The sequence below is a fragment of the Diplotaxodon limnothrissa genome, linkage group LG7 (genome assembly GCF_057381915.1).
Source record: "Diplotaxodon limnothrissa isolate DT_005_m linkage group LG7, D_limnothrissa_male_GT1.1, whole genome shotgun sequence".
In the NCBI taxonomy this organism is placed as follows: Eukaryota; Metazoa; Chordata; class Actinopteri; order Cichliformes; family Cichlidae; genus Diplotaxodon; species Diplotaxodon limnothrissa.
In genome coordinates this window covers 66225429-66242877 of record NC_140602.1, presented here as the reverse complement: position 1 = coordinate 66242877, position 17449 = coordinate 66225429, and the positions used below count along the sequence as shown (strand labels likewise).

The 17449-nt window shown below is 41.4% G+C and overlaps 1 protein-coding gene across 3 annotated transcripts; it reads left to right on the top strand.

The window, feature by feature from the left end:
- The first annotated feature begins 131 nt into the window (after positions 1–131).
- On the top strand, positions 132–17200 carry exoc3l1 (exocyst complex component 3-like 1). 3 transcript variants are annotated; one of them, XM_085360158.1, is made up of 15 exons: positions 132–429; positions 7053–7228; positions 8149–8368; positions 9088–9291; positions 9810–10009; positions 10095–10313; positions 10440–10510; positions 10860–10977; positions 11159–11284; positions 11691–11791; positions 12478–12594; positions 13574–13844; positions 14005–14160; positions 15162–15295; positions 16491–17200. In XM_085360158.1, the coding sequence occupies exons 1-15, from the start codon at positions 387–389 to the stop codon at positions 16675–16677; spliced, it is 2343 nt and encodes a 780-aa protein (XP_085216284.1). In that variant the 5' UTR covers positions 132–386; the 3' UTR covers positions 16678–17200. The 3 variants fall into 3 exon arrangements, with proteins under 3 accessions (XP_085216284.1, XP_085216283.1, XP_085216282.1); XM_085360157.1 differs by having other exon boundaries at positions 15159–15295; XM_085360156.1 differs by having other exon boundaries at positions 15099–15295.
- Positions 17201–17449: the final 249 nt, after the last annotated feature.

Genomic DNA, 17449 nt, shown 5'->3' with positions numbered 1-17449 from the left:
GCACAGGCTCCTGAAAGCAGCACATCACCCTATACCCTCCCTTTCTCCCCCTCCCTCCCCTCTCTTTCCACCCTCAGGCATTATTCTCTTCCTTTAACTCCCCCTCCTTTCCTGCCGGCCTCTCAGCAGAGGATGTGTCTGGAGAGAGAGTGTATGTGTGTGAGAGAGAGGAAAAGAGGAAAGCCTTCAGTAGAATGGATATGTGCCTTCTCTCCTCCACCCTTTCTTCTCCTTCTCCTTCTTCTTCTGCTTCCTCCTCTCCTCTTCCTCATCAGTGTCTTCCTTCACTGTCTTCCATCAGATCTGCGCCCTGGGCACCTTCAGCACCGGCCCTCAGGGGAAAAGGAGACTCGTCGGGTGGATGGGCGGCTAAAAACTGAACTCCAATGTCAGCTGGGGATCAGAAGAATGGTGGTGACAAACCAGAAGGTAATGGGACACACACACACACACACACACTGCTTGACTGTGGCCAACACCCACTTCTTCTAAAGCCTCTTAACAGCTAGAACCAAAACAAAGCTGTGCGTGAGGCTGCACTCTTACTTCTCTGTGAGAGAAATGAATGAACACACCAGAGGAGTTTGCCTCACACTGATGGATTGATTTGTAGTGACTGATGAAATATTGAAGAAGCCAGTGCTTGTGAGATACAGGATTCTCCCTGTGTCCAGTGTTTCTGCTGGGGGGCGAGAAAACTACAGACTCTCCAACTGTGTTTGGGTATAAAAGTTTAATTTTCTCATGACGCAATTTCAAACCTGTGAATGTTCAAATATCCATTTCACGAGGGCTTTAAAGATCTTGTATAACTGAAAGCTCCACTGCAGCTGCTGAAGTGACCGTGTGCTGTTGTGTTTAATGTCAGAAATCTCAGATATGCTGAGAACAATGACCCACAAATGTAGATGTATGCAGCCACCCGCTACATGAAGTCTACATTTTGGAGCTCTAAGTTAGCTCGGTTAGCAAGCTCCTGGCATAAACTGAATGAGTGCACAGACACAGATACCTGCTATTTAGTTATGTTATGCTAAGTAATATAAAAAACTGCAAAAAACACAAAATGCTAGATTGAACTAAAGCACAAGCTTCTTGGACACACTGTGGGTCATATTCCTTGTCACATAATTCCATTAAAATGGTCCAAACAGCACAAACCTGGTTGAGAGTTCCAGCTCAGGAAATTAGAAGAGGTGAGGCCAACCTAACAGTATCCAGTCTGGTGAGTGATTTAAAAAGAAATCACTCACCATACGGTTGTTATTAAGGGGAAAGTGCCTCTTCAGATAGAGGATTGGAGTCGATGTGGATTGAAAACACTGTAGCTTCTGCATCAGCATGTTTTTGTTGTTTGTACCTTCTTGGTTTTCTTATCACACATATATGATAAGAAACAGCATCTTTAGTTGCAGCCATCTGAAAATGTCAGCTAAATTGATCTCACTCCTTTCCACTTATATTTGACTTTTAGACCAACTACTGAACATTAAGTAGCAGCTTTAAACTCATCAGGATCTTCTCATATAAAATCAGCAGTAAATCATTTTCTGCAATCTTTGCAAAATCGTTATGAATCAGGTCTGTCTAATCGCCGTCGGCAGTTAACGATCATATTGTCCATTGTGCTGCAGATCTGTAACCTTTCAACCTCCAGAGTGCCAGAAAGCCAGGCGACCCAGCGCAGCACATTGCTGTCTGCTGAGTCACTAACCAGTACATTATTCCATTAAGACCAATTATGTTGTGTAATTCCAATTGAGGCAGTCATGTGACTAACTGTGTTCTAGCTGACTCACAGATGAGATATGATATCCTGCTTACCTGACAGGCACAACACAAAGAGTCTGGGCTATAAAATAGTCCCTCCATTGGGACAGGGAGAATTGTTTGACTGCGCAGCACTTCCCATTCCCGAATTGTTGGGTAACTCGGGATATGCTGGAAGCTATGTACATTTTTAGGCATTGTCTCTTTTTACTATATACAAGGAAGACAAGAATCCTGATTCTTGTCACTTCACTGAAGTCTTGGAATCACCTGATCTTTCACCCAAGAGACAGGGGGTCATGTGTATGATGCCATTTTTAGACTCGATAGAAGAGATATATTTCACAGAGGATGATAAATGTGGCAGGAGGGAAAAAGGAAGACCTCAGACAAGCTTTGTGGAATTAGTGAAGGAGGACATGTAGAGGAGGATGTCAGGGACATTGTGAGATGCAGGCAGATGATCTGCTGTGGCCCGCTCAGTGTTGTATTTATGTCTTGATGCATGCTCAATCATCCAGTAAGGAAATCCGCCCCCCAAAAAAGTTGATTCTGTTTATCTGGACGTAGCGTTTTGTGGGAGAAAAGTTTTGTCACTCATCTAAGTGACTTCTTCAGTCTCAGCTGACTGCAGGTTTCCCCAATCGAGGTGGCTCTTCTGTGTTGTGCCATCCGCTTCGCCAGAGATTGTTTGGGTTCCTCAATGTACAAATCCTGGCAATCCTCCTGGCACTTAACAGCGTACACTATGTTACTCTGTTTGTGTCGAGGGATTCGATCCTTGGGGTGGACCAATGGTCTTTGATCAGTGGTCATGGCAATTTGCCTATTAATGAAGAAACTGACCTCACAGCCCATTGTTCCTTCAGTGGTGCTGGTTTCAGTCATTGTGCAAATGTACTCGTTATAAAGTTTGGGAAACCTGCAGAGAGCTGAGACTGAAGAAGTCATTTGGATGAGTGACGAAACGTTTCTCCTACTGAAAACGCTACGTCCAGATGAACAGAGTCAACCTTTTGGGGGATGTTTTATCTATAATTTCTGAGGGTTGATATGAAGGTTTATCTGCAAAGTGTATTGACGATAACTATATTCTAGGAAAGTGTAAATAGGGGTTAGGTTTCTCTGTGTTGGTACTCAGTTTGTTAAATTGTATCTATTATTTATATTATTTCCTCTGTCTTCATTACATTTTGATTAATAAGGCTTTAAAGTCAAAGCTGTGTTAATGGTATAATAAGCAAAAGTTCACCAGCTCTCCAAAATAAAAATCTCATAAGAAGTCTGTATTTTTCCTCACTGAATGTAATGTTCTGTGGTGGGTAGCTCAATACTGAACATTCAGAGAAAATTATGGGAGAATATTTGGGGGCAGCTTTGGGAGCCGTAACAAAATCAGAGTGTACTTTTCTTGTGCTGGTAAATGAGAAAGCGATTAAAAAAAACATTAAGTGAGGCAATCCATAATCGCTCTTGACAGGCTGCTTCCCAGCTGGGAACAAATCTCATCACTGCACATTTCTGCACGAGCATTTCTCTGAAGCAGAGCTGCTGTGACAGAAATAATGACGCTGCCGAGGGAGTGAAACTTCTCTTCTAGCACATAATCGAGCCAATTCAAGCTCCTCTGTCATGGGAAAGGTTGTGACCAGCTTTCAAAACTTCCTTCAAATGATTTTAAACTGTGACATTTAGAATCACTCGTTCACTTGGAGCCCAGTTTGTCTAAATATGATCAAATACTGTTCCCTGTAGTAACGCAGCTAATCTCATGATGGTAATAGCCCTGAACTATAGTCACACCCAGTGAGTATAAGGCGTTTAACATGTTGTCTCTGCATTTCCGCTTGCACTTTAAAGTTTTCTTGCATGTTTTGTGTGTTTATTCCTCTGTAAGAAACACACAAACAAACACACAGTTCTTTTGCTGTAAAGAACCGCGGGATACCAGAAGTATCTTGAGTGTTGCAGGGGAAAGTGTTTTTAAGTCAAACAGAAACCTTTGACGGTACACAGCTGCCTCTGTTGGTCTGATCAATATTAAAATGAGGACGTGAGCTCTGGTTTTCTGGGGGACAAAATATACTGTTTGATCCACTGTTTGATCCACTGCAAGCACAAGAAAGTTATCAGAGGTAAAAATAAATAAATAAATAAATAAAATAAATGTTAAAATATGTCAGATTCCTTTTCCCTCAATCGATGAAGTTAAATGTTTATACAAGTTGAATATTTTAACTTTATGCTGTATTATTTGATTCTCAGCTGTTATATGGAATCAAGCATTTTCGTTTTGTTACTGAGTTTATTGGACTCTTTAGATGATGGGTCCACTGGATTGCTTTGCCAGGTGTGAAAACTGCAGTGAAGTCACTGAGTAAGTCGTTACTCACATGAATTAAATGTCTCACTCTCCCTTTTGTTGTGGTGCTAGCGTTACTGCGTAGGAGTGAAGTTGCCTTAAATGTTAAATATTGTTTTAATCAAACATTTTGTTTGAATCAAGAAGAAATAAAGTACATATTTTTTTGCCTTTCCACTGTGATCTCTATATTGTAGATGATTCAATATGGAAAACCTGAGGGAGTGATGTTTTTCACTTGAGTTTACGGTTGTACGGCTTGTGGCTCATGGACAGTTTCTGAATATGTTTTTTTACACTTAAAGGAAGGGAAGTATTTATGTACAAAGAAGAGCACCAGCTAGCATTATTTTTTCATATAGGTACTGTCCTTGAGCTAATTAATAAACTGTGTTAAAATATTACTATCAAACGGACTTATTAAAATTTTTAAGGAAGGTGTAAAGAAAGGGAGGACAAGAGAGGTCCTTTTCGATCAGATGGAGAGCAGCTTTCACTTGGTCCCCCTTGTTGCTTCCCCCCTTGCTCTGCTGTGTGTCCGCTCCCCTTGACTGTGCTGACCTCCCATCTTTAATACCATGTGACCAAGCAGACTTTTATCATTTCCTTGATTTGGAAGGTGTGGGTAGGAAGCGGTGGCATGCGGTGAGTTTTGCAGTAAGGCGAACAGAGACTTGAGTAGTATCTGTCACGGTTAACTCTCAATATTAAAATATGAATGTTGTGTCATGATCCTGGTTTTTTGACCCTGCCCGTTGGCTTTTGGAATTTTTTTAGTTGCGGACTTTTTAATCCTTTATTTAATGCCCCTCTTTGTATCCCTCTTTGTACACTCTTGACCTTTGACTTTAGTGTGGTGTATGGGTAGCAGTTAGTATTTTACTTAGAGATCAGATTATACAGGGTTTTCCTTTGTTTTTTCTTAGCGTTCCCATTAGTGACTAGTTTGTATATTAGTGTCATTGTTTGGATGTTTGTTACTTCCTGTTTTATTTTGCTAGTCTCTTATCTCATGTGCATTTTGTTTAGTTTTATTTCCCCTTGTCTCATTAGATTCTGTTTTCCAACTCCATCATGTCATGTGGAGTGTTGGCAAACCAGCTGGTTAAATTAAATACTGTCAGACATTCTCATAGATACTTATTTAAAAGCACTGTTGACACTGCACCTAGTCAACTTGCCTATTTTATGGTCAGAGCTGCCTTCCCCTCTCTACCGTCGTCACAGCTTTTCTTGCTAATGTAAGAAGTTATTAACAACTTTTTTACTCTACATGACTCATGCTGGCCAAGGTGGTTAGCAAGACCAAACTCATCACTGATGCTAAATCACTAAAGCTCATTTAGTTGCTATTGCTAGCTGTGTTTCCATATGTAGTGCATGTCATAGCTGATCTCAGAGCAGTGAAGGCTGAGCCAGATTGTTTCACACACTCCCGTCCCGTCAGCGAAAAACCAGAGTTTATCCACCAGAAAAAAAGCTGCTGTCTTCCACTTGCCCAGCTCCTGCATTGTTAATGGGAGATGAGCACAAAATTAGCACAAATAGATGAGAAGCTTTAAGATCAAAGTGAAAGGAAAAATCACTGTTTTTCAATTTGCATCTATTTTTAGATTTGATGAGGAAAGCACTGCTTGCCTTGCTTGCCCTGACAGGATAACAGTGGTAGGAAGTAATATTTATTCAAAAATAAAAGTTTGCAAAAGAAAAACAATAATTGTAAATACTTAAAAAACACAGAATTAAATGTTAAAATTACTTGCACTGTATGCATAGATTTATTGCCGTTGTATCAATCAAGCATTACCGAGTGAAAGTCATGTCAATGCAGCAACACACCCGACGTGTTGTTTCTTAGCTTTGTTATTCCAACATAGAGGTAAAAAATAAAACAGAATCTCAGTGGCTGAACTGAGATGGAAATAAAATGGAACAAATGTAGAACATCTTATTATAATAAAACATACATAATAGTTTAACTAACATCCATAATTTACTACTGCAAAGCTAGAACTTCTCTGACATGTCTAATGCAGTATAAGTTGGCGCGTGCAGATTAAAACAGATCAACATAATATAATAAACGGTGAACTTAAACCTTTGTTTGTGTTTTCTTGTCCTCTTAGAGAAATGTGCAACGACAACTCAGAACAAAATTATTCCCTGTGATGAAACATTTCTGATAGTGGTCATTTCCAGGATTATAATGCCCCCCACTGATAGGACATAAGGGCTCAATGCTTTGATGAGGATGAAAATGATATGAGAAAATGAAAATGAGATTCACTAAACACCTAAGGGAGATTTTGGAACATCAAAATACCAAATGAGGGGATATGTTTTGGAAGAGTGGTGTTCCTTCCCTCCTGTGGAGTCCTGAGACTTTGAGCTTTGAAGCTGTTCTAGTGACACAGGATGGCTCAGCAGCTTACTAACACGGCTCAGAGTCTTTTATATATAAAAATAAAATGTAATTTTTATTCTTTACATTTTACCCAAACATGAACTTAGAACTTAGTATTTTTAATATATCTTGTGCTAGAAGCAAGTAGTGGATAAAACACGCCTCTTTGCGGTGTGTGTGACACTGACTGTATATAAAAGATGTTTGTAGCTTTGAGGGCTGAAGTTAATTAAACCTGCATTCTATCTAATGGCCAACAGGGGGTGTTTCAAACACAACAGACTGGAACAGAACAGAAAGGCCAGGAGGAATCAACCTGCTGCTCACTTCCTCTATGACTTCAGTAAAAGAGTTTATCGTCTCAGTCACAAGTTTCAACACTGTGATGTTCATGGTGTAAATTACAGCTTGAAAAGACAATAAAACAGAGTATGCTTAAGGGCAGGCCTGCCTCTTTATGGGCGAGTTGCTTCACTATATCTCCCTGCCTGATATTTTCTTCTCTTTGTCTCTCAGACATGGTGCCACAGCCTGAGGTGTGGCCTGAGGTGGAGAGGGCAGAGTGTTTGGCCCGCGGCGCTGCCCTGAAGTGGGCGTCGGGTGTTTTCTGTCGGCCTGAACATCTGGAGCGACTCAGTCAATACAGGAAGAGAGAAAGTCAGAGGACAGCGTCCGTTCACACCAGACTGAAGGTGACAACACAGTCCACAAGTACGCATCAATGCACAATAATGGAGCAGTAGTTTAAAGCAGTTTAAATTATCCCAATAAGGCACATAAAAGAAACCTAATCTACTCTTCCTTATTTTCTGTTGCATACAGTGCTGCAAAAAATATTTGCCCCCTTCTTGATTTCTTTCTTTTTTTCTTATTCGTCACACTTAAATGTTTCAGGTCATCAAATAAGTTGTAATTATAGTTATAACCCAGTTCAACAGAAAATGTGTTTTTAAAGTAATGATTTTATTTACTGAGGTGAAAAAAGCTATCCAAAGCTACCTGCCCCTCTTCTTAAATCATGAATTAACTTTGATTTTTTATCTTGGAAAGCTGAGTTCAAGTTCCGTTGCCACACCCTGGACTGATTACCACCAGACCTGCCGACTCAAGAAATCACTTGAGATTTCAATGAACAGCACATCATTCTGCAATCTAAAGAGACAAGTGAGAAACAAAGTCACTGATGTCTATTAGTCTGGAAAAGAAAGATATTTCTAAGACTTTGGGACTCCACTGAATCATTATCAACACCACTTGGAACAGTGGTGTTGATAATTACCCTAAAAGTTCGTCGATGACTCATCCACGAGGTCACAAAAGAACCCAGAACAACATCAAAGACCTGCAGGCCTCACTTGTCTCGGTAGAGGTCAGAGTTCATGATTCTTCAGTAAGAGACGAGGAAAAAAATGGCATCCATAGAAAAGTTCCAAGGAGAAAACCACTGCTGACCAAAAATCACGAAAACCTTCAGGAGGGTTTTTAGTCCCGTTACATCCAATCACAAGAAAGATGGCATGTAGGGAGGTGGAAGGACAGAGGAAAAGTTTTGCTGTTTTTCCGTTTTTTGTAAATAGACCTAACATTAACACTGCAATCCCTTTCTTTCCAGTCCATGGTCCAGTCGTACCTGGAGGGAGTGGGCTGGGGTCTGGAGCAGCTCCGCGAGGCCCGGACTGAGCTGAGGGAAGTGTCACGTGATTTGAAGAAAGCTGGACTGGAGTCTGATCAAAACACAGAGGGGGGAAGATCTCTGGAGAGACTGAGAGAGGTGTCTGCAAACCACAGTCAGCTCCTCACTGCCGTTAGCAACCTGCCACGACTTTACTCCGGTGAGAAGCAGCTGTGTGGATGAAAGTAGGATCCCATGACGAAAGTGACTAACGTAGATGTCCCTGTCATCACGCTTTGCATACATACATGCATACATTTGCCTTAATCCTGTTATATGATGAGCAGATTATTATAACTGGTTTTAATTTGACATGAAAGGACTTTAAATCTAGAGATGACATCATTTTACACAGTTTTATGCTGGAACAGGATTTCAGGAAAACTATTTGAAAGCTGACACTAACACCATAAAACATTTACATTGATGCATTTTGGCAAATTTACTGTGACTTTGTTTGTTTCTGTGTGTTTTTGATTTGAAAACATATAAAAAAGGTGTCCCACTGCTCTAATGTGTATTTTAAGGATACTGAGTTTTCCATGCTGACGCCTTAAAAGCTTTAAAAGTGTGTGAATATGACATTTACGCTATTGCTGGTTGGAAAATCCCCTTATTTTTCTGCCTGATATTCAGAGGTATGTCTGCGTGCCTAAAAGAGGTGTTCTGATTGGCTGCCCTTTGCAGCCATGTTTAAATGGCAGGTGGGTGGGGCTTCTGATGTCACCGTCAGCTATGATGACCGTATTACGGGATATCCACTCATAATGACTTCATACAGAAACTATAGCGCAGTGTAAACCTTTTCATGTTTAATAATTCTTTTGGTAATTCTTATAGTTCCATGTAAACCACCTCCACATACTCTCTATTGCCCAGTGCGTAGCATGGTGATGGAGACAGAGCGCCTGGTGGAGTCCCGGCGGCTGTTGGAGGCCCATGCCAAGCTGATGGATCTGGAGTACTTGCAGGATGATATTCTATGGCAGCTCAACAAGGCCGCAGGAGGTGCACTCAGCACTGAAGACCAGGAAGTGGTGGCCAAATATTTCTCTGGAGTCCGACACCTGGTCGATGCACTGGGTGAGGAACTCATTAAGATATGGGAAAATCTGTTCAAGCTCAACCATCATTTTTTGTTAAAGTTCCTCTCCTAGCAGCCTAACAACACATCACTGTTAATCAGATTTACATGTTTCTGTAAAAAAAAAAAAGACCATTCATTCATATAAGTTGCTTAAAGTTGTTGAGACATGGTTTTAAATAACTGACCTTCAGGCATTTGCAGCTGTAGCAACCAGTTTTGTTCTGGAAAGAAACCTTTAAAAAATCTTTATTGATAAAAGAAAACAAATGATAACATTCAGCGATATTTAGTATGCACCCAGGATATGCAATAAGCTTTACAGTTGACTTTTCTAAAGCAAGAATACATCAAAGAAGCGTGTAGAAAAAGCAGTGTCATGGAAAGAGTGCCATTGGGTATTAGCAGCTTTAATAAAATCTTTAATCCCAGCTTCTGTGGTCCTGATGATGAAAGCACAAAGTCTGCTGGTTGAAACCTGATATCTTCATACTCCACATTCATCCTGGCGCTGCAGGGAAGGAGCTGTGGGCGGTGGTGAGCAGTGCTCTGGCTCTGGCCCGACAAAACCCCACGCCGTTTGTATCCGCTGTGAGGATTGTGGAGCGGGAGGAGGCGCTGGACCAAACTCTGCTGGAGGAGAGGGGAGGCGGCGGAGGCAACAGCAGGCCCCTACCCCCTGGACGACCTCGCTGCTGGAGAGCGTGCTTCTTCAAGGTCAGCGGCACCTGATACAAACACTGTTACCAAGTTTCTGCTTTTGAATATACAAATGTATGTCTCAGTTCACTCATACTCCCAGGTACTAGAGGAGGCGGTGGCGGCGCGGTTTCGCAGTGTTTCCTATCTGCACACACGTGGTCCGGGTCTGGCAGGTCACCTCTCTGCACTGCAGCACGGCATCATGGCCGACCTGGCCACCGTACGCCACCTGCTGGAGCACTGCGTCCCGCAACAATACAAGCTGACTGGAGCCTACTTGAGGGCCAGCCACCGCTGTTTACATGCCCACCTGACACAGGTCGGTGAAATGAACAATGCCACCTCATCATGAATACTACAGATCTGTCTTCTTCTGTCCAGGTCAGTGTTTTTTTAAACACCGACCACCATCACTGTCTACATGTAAGTGATATTTGTGGCCTAGGTTAGCAGCTGGGACCTGGAGAGCGGTGAAATCTTCGCTGTGCTCAACTGGGTGCTGCACATCTACAACAGGTGAGGCTCGTGATCAGAATCTGTATTTTATCCTTTCTCTGTTACCATAAAGTTTTTTAGAGTTTTTCAGGATATTTCTAAGCAGCAGTTTGGAAGATTTTAATCTTGAGCTAATCACAAGATTGGAAGAAAGAAGAAACAAGAGATACAAAACTTTTCTTTCAAATCTCTGTTTTGTTATTACTGTGAAGTTATGGACTTTTATTAGCATGAAACGCCACCCTTTGGCTGAACTCTGCAAACCCACGTTCAGCCATTAATGTCACAAGAAGCCGCGAGTTCATTAATACTTCATTACAATGACTATTAAAGCCACTAAAATCTGAACGTGGCAGTCTTGTTTTGGCAGCCCGGACATGATGAGTCATCCTGAGCTGGTGACGGAGATGGAGAGAGAAGAGCTGAGGCCTCTAATCTCCACAGAGGGACTCGAGCAGCTGCAGAGCAAATACGTGCAGAGTGTTCGGGTGAGCACTGGATACAGTCTGCATATACAGAAGACAGATGTTTTATATATTGAAACTGTCTGTGTTGTTGCATTAAGTACACATAGTCTGTGTGTGTGTGTGTGTGTGTGTGTGTGTGTGTGTGTGTGTGTGTGTGTGTGTGTGTGTGTGTGTGTGTGTGTGTGTGTCATTGCTGCTGTAGAAGAGTGTATCTGAATGGATGCACAAAGCTCTGCAGGTGGAGCTGCAGGACTGGCAGAGGGACCAGGAGCCAGATACAGACCATGAGGGCTTCTACCAAACAAGCCTGCCCACAATCATCACACAGGTAACCAGTGCTATAAAAACATCAGATAAATACAATCACAGATCCATGACGTGGAGCAAATTTTACACATTTGAAAGTTTCTTTAATAAACCTTTAAATGAGCATCTCACAATCCTCGCATGCAGCATGACTGTGGATTCTGTCCTGGTTTTGGAGCTGGATAATGTAATCACGTGATAATGTAATCACAATGATGATCTTCATCCCTGTCCACACCCTGCAGATTCTGTATGTAATGAAATTATGTGCTTCTTGGAAATGCACTGGCAGAAACAAAGATCTCACATTCTCTGCTATTAAACTTAGTTCAAGTTCCCCACTGAATGTAGAGTTGGTGTGGACTTCTCGGAGTGTTTTATATAACTATGCTGTGTATTTTGTGTGGATTTGTGTGTCACGGTGGTAGATGCTGGAGGAGAACGCCCGGGTGGCTCTGATGATCGGCGAGTCCCTGCGAGATCAGACTATACAGATGGGACTGTATGAGATGGAGAACCTCCTGAACAGGTGTGTGCGCATGGACGTTGTGTGTCTGTGCTCCTGAACATACTGCACCCAGCTTTTGCTTAGTATTTGCTCTTTAGACCAGGTTACACTGTTTGTAGACTTCAAGTCAGATCAAGTTTTATCATTTCCTTATTGCTGCTTTGTACACTCACCAGTCATTTCAGTAGATGCTCCTGTTTAACTGCTTATTAACAAACAATCACGAAAACAACTCAGTGGATTTAGACATACAAACATGGTCAAGGCGACCTGCTAAGGTTCAAACTGCTCTGAGACTTTCAGTCACATCAAACATCAAACATCCATCTCTAGGGTTTAAAGAAAATGGTCCAAAAAGAGAAAATGTCCCAGTTTCTCTAGAAGAGAATGCCTCAAAGTCAAAGCAGAATAGCCAGTGTGGTAGAAGGTTCAGGTTAATGACTCCACTTAACAGAGGTGAGGCCTAGCAAGCATGGATCAGCTCATGCCACCTCTGTCAGGATACCTTTCAGTCAGCATGGATATGCCCCTAAATCCAGTATCCAGCTGGATTCATTAGTCTGTTGGGGTTGACTCTTTTTTTGGAGCATGCCTCTAGTGGGAAGTTAGAAGAACTACAGTTTATGCTCTCCCTGCTGCATTTTTCAGCTCCGGAGGTTTCCTTTTGCAATAATTTTGTGAATCATTACATCTACTTTAACCTCCAGGTTTCGTGAAGCTCTGGTGGAATTCGGAAAGGAGCATCGCAGGGATCTGAGCAACAGCAAAAATAAGTTCTACCTCCACTATCTGCTGGCCTCCATCAGCAACTGCATCATCCTCAAGTAAGTTTGTAGTGGAAGATCAGTGCAGGTGTGGAAGTAAGTAGTCACCACACACAGGAGCTTCTGATTGATAAATGCTCCAGGACGTGCACACTCTCAGTGCTCTCATGTTGAATCGATCCATCATTTGATGGTGTGGGGTCACTTATTATTTCTTAATATCACTTTGAAAAAACTTAAATAGAAATGGAAGAATTCCACTGGGAAGTTCTGAAGCAAAGACATCCCAGTGCCTCTACATGCAGTAGTGGTTCCTTTGCATATTTTTAGACTTTGGACATAATCCCGATGCACAGGTTGAGTCCTGATCTTTATTATGAGTTTAGCTATAAGTCACACAACAGTTAGCCATTAATAATTAACTGTCGTAATGTAATTTTCTGCACACTGGCTTGGCTCTAAAGCCATGACAAAAGAGGAAGATACAGGGTGAAGGCCACTAAATACTAATTTATCTTGGTATCAAATTAAAAATAGACAAAGAAAAACCTAACTGTGAGGTGAGAATCATCAGTAATGATGACATGTGTATCTGGACATGTTGAGTGGCACAAAGCAAAGATCTGTGTGAAAGAAAAGCCGCTGATGGTCTGAGGAAGGGTGGAGTTTAATTGAGGAAACACTCCAGTTGAGCTGATGTTCTGCTCCACCCATCGGCATGGAAACGTTATAAGCAAGCAAGCAGACCATCACAACATGAGGGTGTATGTCATGTGAGACACAGTGAATAGCTGCGCCTGTGAAACGGTATTTGCTCTAAATGTGATTAATTTCAGGAGCCTCGAAGCACCGCCTTTCAGTTTTCCAGAGATGAAGATCATGGCACGGAATCTGAGTGTCCTAAAAACAGCTTGTTTAGTGCCGTATGAGACAGCTGTAGTGACCTGCCAGATCGGTGCAGTGAACAGTTAGATCGATTTGAGGAGCAAAGATGTGTGTGGTCTCAGAGAGGATTAATCGTTGTTCACTGTCGGTGCAGGAAGTCCACGGAGAGCCTGCAGCAGCAGCAGTCGTCCCAGTCGGCAGGCCAGTTCACTCGCACTCCTCCTAACCCTCTGGCAGCTCTGGACCGGGCGGTGCGGCGGGCGTGCCGGCTTGTCATGGATCAGCTCTTGCTGGATTTGAAGCCTTTCCTCCCAGGCCTGCTCACCCGACCCTGGCTGGCTCAGGGAGACCCGACCCCCAAACTTTGCCGCGTCCTGGAGCGTCACCTGGAGCTGTACTTGCGCGTTCGGCCTCCCTGCCGGCAGGTATCAGATTCAGAGAGCGGTTTAGAAATGTACTGTGTGTGTCGAGGGTAAAGGTGGTCTAAAGGTACAGAACCTAATAACCGAAGAAAGTGTAAATAACCTCCAAAGACAGGAATAAGTCTCATAGTGCATATTTATTTTATACATTCTGTGTGTACAGCGTCTGCAGGAAGAGGCCCAGTGGCTGATGGTGGTGGAGTACGTCAGGGCTCTGATGCAGAAGAGGCTGGTGTGTCGTAGTGGCGAGGAGAGGAGGCAGCTCGCTCAGCAGATGCTTCAGGACGACCAGCTGTTCAGAGAAATCTTCCACAGCCTGGTGGGTATAAAGTACTATTACACAATATTATTACACATGATTCAGAAAACTGTACCAGGTTATGTAACACTGAACAATATCAGTATGTTAAGGTTGAGACTTTGTAGAAATATGAGTACTACATTACTCATACTACAATAAAATGTATTTTATTTAGGCCCGTGCTGGTCAATATTCAATTAATTTAACAGATTAACAAAATACACATGACATGTAACATTATAAAATGAACAAGGACATAAAAATGAAATGAAATGGAACAAAATCAAGTGATAGTTTGAAATAAAAATGAAATAATTAAAATAAGATTAACATAAAAAAAAGAGACCAAATCAAAGGATGTAAAAGTAGAAAAGTAATCATGTGAATCATGAAATTACAAATGCATAATTAGATAAACATTGACGTGCAATTTAACTAATTTTTGAACATTTAAACAATATATGATGAATTTTTTTTTAAATTGAATAATCTAAAGTATAATAAAACTAAAATATGACATAACATAAAGAAATTGAGAAAAAAATGGAAAAATGTAGAAATAAAAATATATAAATGAAACGAACAAAGTTAAAAAAAAGATGAAACGTGGGATTATAGCTTTATGAAATAAACACATTTTTAAAGCTATATTGTGAAATAGAAACGTAATATGAATTACTGCATGACAAAATTAAATACTTCTAATACTTTTATTGTTAACTACAAATTAATTAATAAATTCATTGGTAGAACAATTATTTTTAAAGAAGTGGTCAAATAAGTTTCTTTGATAATAACACGCTGAGTAGAAAAATCATACATAAGTATTTTATTTACTGATTTATTTATTTAACATTGAGCACTTTGGGGTATTCGTATACATATAGTTTGCCGTTGTACTGCATGAGAATCGTGTTTTCGTCTGCTGCGATGTCTTAACTGAATAATTTCCACAGAATATTCATACCTGTCCGTGCGCGATCACTCAAAGCCACACGTGTATCGATCTGTCTCAGCAGGAAGGTGAAGGGTCAGCACCTGAAGTGAACCCTTTGGCCTTACTCCCTGTCCTGGCCGAATTCATCCGCCTCAAAGACCCCAACATGCTCACACTGGAGGTGTCTGGACTTGCAGCCAAATATCCTGACATCAGGTAATCAGCACCTCCTCCACCCTAACTGCTGCTCATTCTGTAAGCTTGATGTGTAAAACAAATACTGCCAGTGTTGTTCAGAAGAAAGTTGTATTGTAGACGTCATACGTCAGCTTTCAGAAACACCGTCTTTAATAAAGCTGCCACAGCCCTGATTGTCTTTGGTTGTTCAGTGAGTGAAGAAACAACAAACAACAGAACAAATTCTTCCAAAGTGAGCAGACAAAACGGGATGTTTCAAGAAGTCTTTGGGTTGTTTCTGAGGTTTAATTCATCTCATAATCAGTCAGTCAGCACGTTTCAAAGGAGAAAAGCCTTTTTTATGATTGCACGCACCACAGGAGTAGGAAGATAACTTACCTGAACAAAGCTGCAAAACGAAAAACCCAGACTGAACAGAGCCATAACACGAACTCGCTGCCTGCTGACCAATCAGGCCTCTAGAAATTAGCATCACCGTTGGTGGAAGATCTCTCAGACCTCTGTGAGATGACAGCAGGAGGGTTTAAAGTTCTTTAAGCACATCTAAAGTCTTTAATCTTTTTTATTGTTTCTCACCACACAGGTTTGCACACGGACAAAGCCTGACATTTAGTTTTTATACTTAGTCTATACTCACTTTCAGGCTGTGAGACATGAGGCATGATATTAAACAAGGCATAAAGTGTGACATTTATGGAAAAAAGAGTATAATAAGGTGATGTGAATTAAATAAAAATTTGATTTTAGATAAAATGAAATGGTCTGAATTAAAGTAACGCTGTCAGGTGAAAAGGTGAGAAAAATCAATGTGAAATAAATAAACTCATATATAAAACAGAATGATCAAAAGCATAAACATTGTAGAAGGAAAAGCTAAAATCAAGTGACATTGTGAAAGAAAAGGTATCATCAAAGCGATGCCATACGATTTAAAATGATCTGGCTGTAACTCAGGAAGTAGAGCAGGTCATCTGCTAATCGCAAGGTTTGCGGGTCGATCCCTGCCCAAGCCAAATATCCTTGAGCAGGATACTTACCCCAAGCATCCATCGGAGCATGAATGTGTGTGAATGTTACATAGAAAGCACTTACATAGACCTAAGAGCTTGTGTGAATGAGGTGAGTTGTGTAAGGTGCTTTGAGTGCTGTGTAAGAACCAGTCCATTTCCTTTGGTGAATAATGTAGAAAAAGATTTTGTGTTTGTTCTCTCAGTGAGGAGCACGTGTCCGTGCTGCTGGAAATCCGAGGCGACGTCTCTCGGGACATCAAAGGGGCTGTACTGGATTTGCTGGAGCAGAGCGCTCCCCCTCTTCCCGTCGGATACCGACCCATCTTCACTGACATCCTGGTGCCTCCCTCCACCATGGCCTTCTGCCTGCCAACTGCCAAGTGTGCATAGCTGCAGGGGTTTCGTGTAAAAAGCAGGGAGCTCCTAAATAAACACTTAGAAACAGTGCTGAGCAGAGTCTCCAGCTCTCCTTATTTATTCAAGATCTCGGTGATGCACATGAATTTATTTCTCCTCCAGCTTACCAGGGGTTTGAGGTGGCGACTTGCTGGTCCAGGTCTAATATCAGCTGCGAGGCAGGGGTTGTTTTGTTTGCCTTAAGTCTTCTATACTTCCAGAAGTCGCTGTCAGAGTTTTCTGCAGTTTATACAACAGAGTTAACAGGACGTGGATGATTTTTAAAGTCCGGTAACAGGACTATTGTGCACTTCATACACTCTCTGTAGCCCCATTTGGATGGAATTTATTTCTCTTTGGCAGGTTGGGTGATTTTATTATCAGTCCACACCATATATGACTTATTTTTCTCTGGGGATTATATTATGATCAAAGTGAAAAAGTATTCAGCTTCAGGTAAGTAACCTGTTCTCTGAACTCTGTTTTCCACTTTCTCAAACTGTCACATTAACAGCGACCAGACACCCTGTAGTTCTGTTATTTCTAAGCAAATGATAGAAGATAAATAAATGTGTTCATCTATTAACATTTATTTGTTTTTTATATTTTTCCTACCTGAATGTTCGTGTCCATTACAATGAGAGCGAATTACTAAAGGTAAAGAAATACAAACAGAGAAACTGAGCGACTGGGTAAAGCAAGAAGAAATCCTGAGATTAAAGTCATACAATTCTGAGAAACACACATGTATGATTTGTGGGGAAAA